Genomic DNA, 3,855 nt, shown 5'->3' on the forward strand with positions numbered 1-3,855 from the left:
TTATACTGTACTACATCTCAGAGGTACTTATTGTACTTTATACTGTATTTTTACTGTACATAACATTTAGTTACAACACTACATCTCAGAGGTACATGTTGTACTTTATAATGTACTACATCTCAGAGGTACGTATTGTACTCCTTGCTGTACTACAAAAACAAGATATTAAGATTTGTATGAGAATCTGAAATACTGGAAAGAAACATTAATACATACTATTATAAATAGTAATAATTTCACAAAATTGAGCAAGGTGTTTCATTCCCAGTTGCCATCCTTGGAAAAGGAGGCGCAATTTAGATAATGTGTATATAATATAAAACAAACATTGGTACAGATAATGATTCTTACATGTTTATGCATCAAATAGTGTTAGTATTAATACTGCTGCACATACTTTTAAGGTATTTAATGCTTGATGTTGTACATGTAATGCAGTGTCTTTACAGTATTATAAGGGTATGTTGACATGAATACACGCTCTGAATACTTTCTCCTCCAGCGTCTCCCGGCCGGGTCCGTCTCCCCCTGCAGCCGGTCACATCGTCGGGCAGCAGCAGCTGAGCTCGTACCTGGAGACGGCTCTGAATGACGGCCCAAGAAACGTGGTGCTGTTCCTCCAGGACAAGGTCCACACACTTATTATGCTTCATCTGAATCTGTGGCTTTACAAGTACACGGGCTCTGAATACGTCATGTGACGATGTAACACTGAGAAGAGATGAGAGGCCTGTACTGAACACTGTAAAACGTCAGAACGTTGACGTTAATATTCTGAATCGACATCCGAATACTGCGCAGCTTTTTATTTTATGCATGTTTGTTCATTTTGTTCAAACCCAGTATTTCCTCTCTGTGTCGCATACAGATCAGGCTACACTAATATTATTATATTATATTATTAGTAAAATAAGTTTCCTGTGGTGGCTGCGTACGATTGCTTCAGACTCGAGTGATTCAAACATTTCCAGTAACTCCAGAACGTTGTAAAGTCTAAAAGTCAACATTTATTGGAAGAAAAGAAGATGAAATCATTTCACAGAAGATTCTGCTTTGTTGGCGTTTAGACTTTCAAAAACATTTTCACCGTTAATAAAAGGCTGACTCATTAAATCTGATGAGTCACTTTATTCAAATTGAGAATGTTATTTTAATTTGTTTAGGGTGATGACGTAATACAATATGGTGACGGACATTCAAAGATTCATTTAAAGAACCTCAATAGAAGCTTTGAATAAAAACAAAGAAACGTTTGGTACTTCGTGTTAAAATGACTCGTTCCTCTCACCTGCACTCAAAATCATATTTAATCTGATGATGATCCAAACGTCATTATAAACCCTCTAAAATGATATTTCTCTCCAGCTCTTCATTGTGACAGTGAGTTCTCTAGTTGAGATTGTGTTTCCTCGTCTCCTCAGATGAGCATCGAGGACTTCACCATGTACGGAGGAGCTTTTGGAAACAAGCAGGACACGGCTTTCCCCAACCTGGAGGTGAGATGATGCTTCATGTCTTAAAGCTGCATTCTCTCTGCTGTCCACCAGGGGGTGACTCCTCTGGTTGTATAGAAGTCTATGAGAAAATGACTCTACTTCTCTCTTGATTTATTACCTCAGTAAACATTGTAAACATGAGTTTATGGTCTCAATCTCTAGTTTCAAGTCTTCTTCAATACAGCATGATGTTCATTTAGTACATTATGGTCCATTTAGAGTCACACAGACCATAAAGCATTTTTTCTTGTGTTTCAACTTCCTGAGCCAAGGAAACATAAGAGGAAGCAACAAATCAGAGTGAAACGCATTTAAATATAAACAGACCAACAAGACGTGTGTTTGGTTCATTTATAACATGTGTGGGTCACATGTCACTGACAGATGTTTGGTCTCTCCTGTGTTCAGGGGGCTCTGATGTCCTCGTCCTCTCCTCTGGTGTTACCTGCCGTGTCCTGGCCCGCCTCCAATGCAGTGATTGGTCAGCTGCAGGACCAATTAGAAACCTCCCCTCTGTACATGGACCCTGAGACGCTGAGTCAGCTGAGACTCAACGCCTCCTCGCCCGCCCTGCTGGTGTTCAGGCTGCCGTACGGCATCGGGTAGGTTTGTAGACTGATGCTAGTAATGTACGAGTTCTGTATGGAAACCTTTATAGTTTTACTGACGGTGGTTCTCCAATATTCAGTAAATATTGCAGGATGTTTCTAGTCTCTTCTGAACTAAAGTATGATTTAATATTAACATGCTGTTGCACAAATATGAGACTAAAACTATAGAAACCAGGGAGGCGTCGTCGTGTTTAACAAACCACCAGATGTCACTGCTGCTGCTGGAGATCACCTCAGTGGACTCTTTATTTAACCTCCTCTGGTTATAGTTTCTCTCTCTGGCTTCTTCTTCTTCTTCGTTACTGTCTCACTGTCGTCTCGTCTCTCCTACAGAGCTGATCTGATGTCTGCTAAAGAGATTCTCAGTGGAAACGGTGAGTCTGTTCATATCAAAGCATTCAGAGAGCAGTTCTCATGTTTCTCCTCCTTTAATCTGTAGCTCGTCTGCATTTCTTTGTGTTGTAAAGATTTGTTTTATTTAAAGATGCAATATTTAAGATGCATAAATGTTTCCATTCATATATGAGAACAAAAACATGATGCATCATTAGGAATATATATACACGGGTAAATGGTGCTGAGATGTAAAACACACCAGTAATAATACATCAACCTATGATGAATGAATACACACATAACCTTGTTTTTCAGATGAGGTCATAGGTCAGGTGCTGAGCACCATGAAGACTCAGGCCGTCCCGTACACGGCCATCTACACGGCCCTGCAGCCCTCCAGGGTGAGTCTCTTCACTGGCACGGTGTCTTTAAACCGTCACCAACACTACACCGATCATCTCAGCCAGAAGCTGTGAACACTGTCGTTATTGTGAGATGTTCATCTTTCCCACGGTCCGTGAACACATCACGTGTGACAAACGCTTCAGTCAGAAAAATCAACCAGGAGGAAGCTTAAAACTGTGATATTTCACCAAAAAAGTTATTCTACATGTCTCTTTGTTTTAAAAATCTCTCCTCTAATAAAGCGTTCACTTAAACCACAGTGTGTAAAAACATTAAAGTGTGAAACTATGACGTCATGATTGATTCAACAGTCATGTGACAACAAGGAGGAGACACTCTGACTTAACTACAGAGAGGGGAGGGGAGGGGAGAGGAGGGGAGGGGGGAGGGGAGAGAAGAGGCGCTGAAAACATGTGAATAGTTCAATGAATATAGAACGTAAAGCCTTTCTTTTACATTAATAACACTTGTAGACACTTGAAACATTTTGGATGTATAGATTATATTGTTTTTCCAATTTTTGTAAAATGTCTCAAAGAAATTCCACTTTAGTTTTTTCCTTTTAATGATTGATGTCATCATAACTGTGTTGTTCTGCACTAAAGACATGTTCTAGTTCTCTCTACTTCTATCATGATGGTTCTGTTTCACAGAGAGAAACATGTGACCGGAGCAAGAGAAGACGCCTCGACACTCCTCGAGGTTCAGAGTGTTCATCGTGTGTCTGTGTCTTCTCAGGAGGCGGCGTCTCTCTCCATGGAAGCCGGCCTCGGGGGAGGACGCTCTCTCCTGCAGGCCAAAGGAGGCTATCGGGAGAGGGAGAGAGAACGGGAGAGGCAGCGCAGGATCAAGGAGAAGGCTGGGATCTACGCACCGGTGGAGTTTAAGGTGGAGTCACTCATCTCATGTCTTCTGCATCTTCATTCCTGCATGCTGCTGTTCATTTAGCCGTAAAACTGTGTGTGTGTGTGTGTGTGTGTGTGTGTGTGTGTGTGTGTGTGTGT

At 41.1% G+C, this 3,855-nt stretch overlaps 1 protein-coding gene across 1 annotated transcript in view; it reads left to right on the forward strand.

Moving 5' to 3' along the window:
- atp6ap1a (ATPase H+ transporting accessory protein 1a) overlaps positions 1 to 3,855 on the forward strand; it is a 7,476-nt gene that overhangs the window by 808 nt on the left and 2,813 nt on the right. The window contains exons 2-7 of the mRNA XM_031838464.1: positions 506 to 632; positions 1,425 to 1,499; positions 1,908 to 2,101; positions 2,444 to 2,484; positions 2,762 to 2,847; positions 3,590 to 3,739. Of these exons, the coding sequence (XP_031694324.1) occupies positions 506 to 632; positions 1,425 to 1,499; positions 1,908 to 2,101; positions 2,444 to 2,484; positions 2,762 to 2,847; positions 3,590 to 3,739 (673 nt within the window). The remainder of the gene's footprint in view (positions 1 to 505; positions 633 to 1,424; positions 1,500 to 1,907; positions 2,102 to 2,443; positions 2,485 to 2,761; positions 2,848 to 3,589; positions 3,740 to 3,855) is intronic.

This window comes from Anarrhichthys ocellatus, unplaced genomic scaffold (genome assembly GCF_004355925.1).
Source record: "Anarrhichthys ocellatus isolate YVR2014 unplaced genomic scaffold, GSC_Weel_1.0 scaffold740, whole genome shotgun sequence".
Taxonomy (NCBI): Eukaryota; Metazoa; Chordata; class Actinopteri; order Perciformes; family Anarhichadidae; genus Anarrhichthys; species Anarrhichthys ocellatus.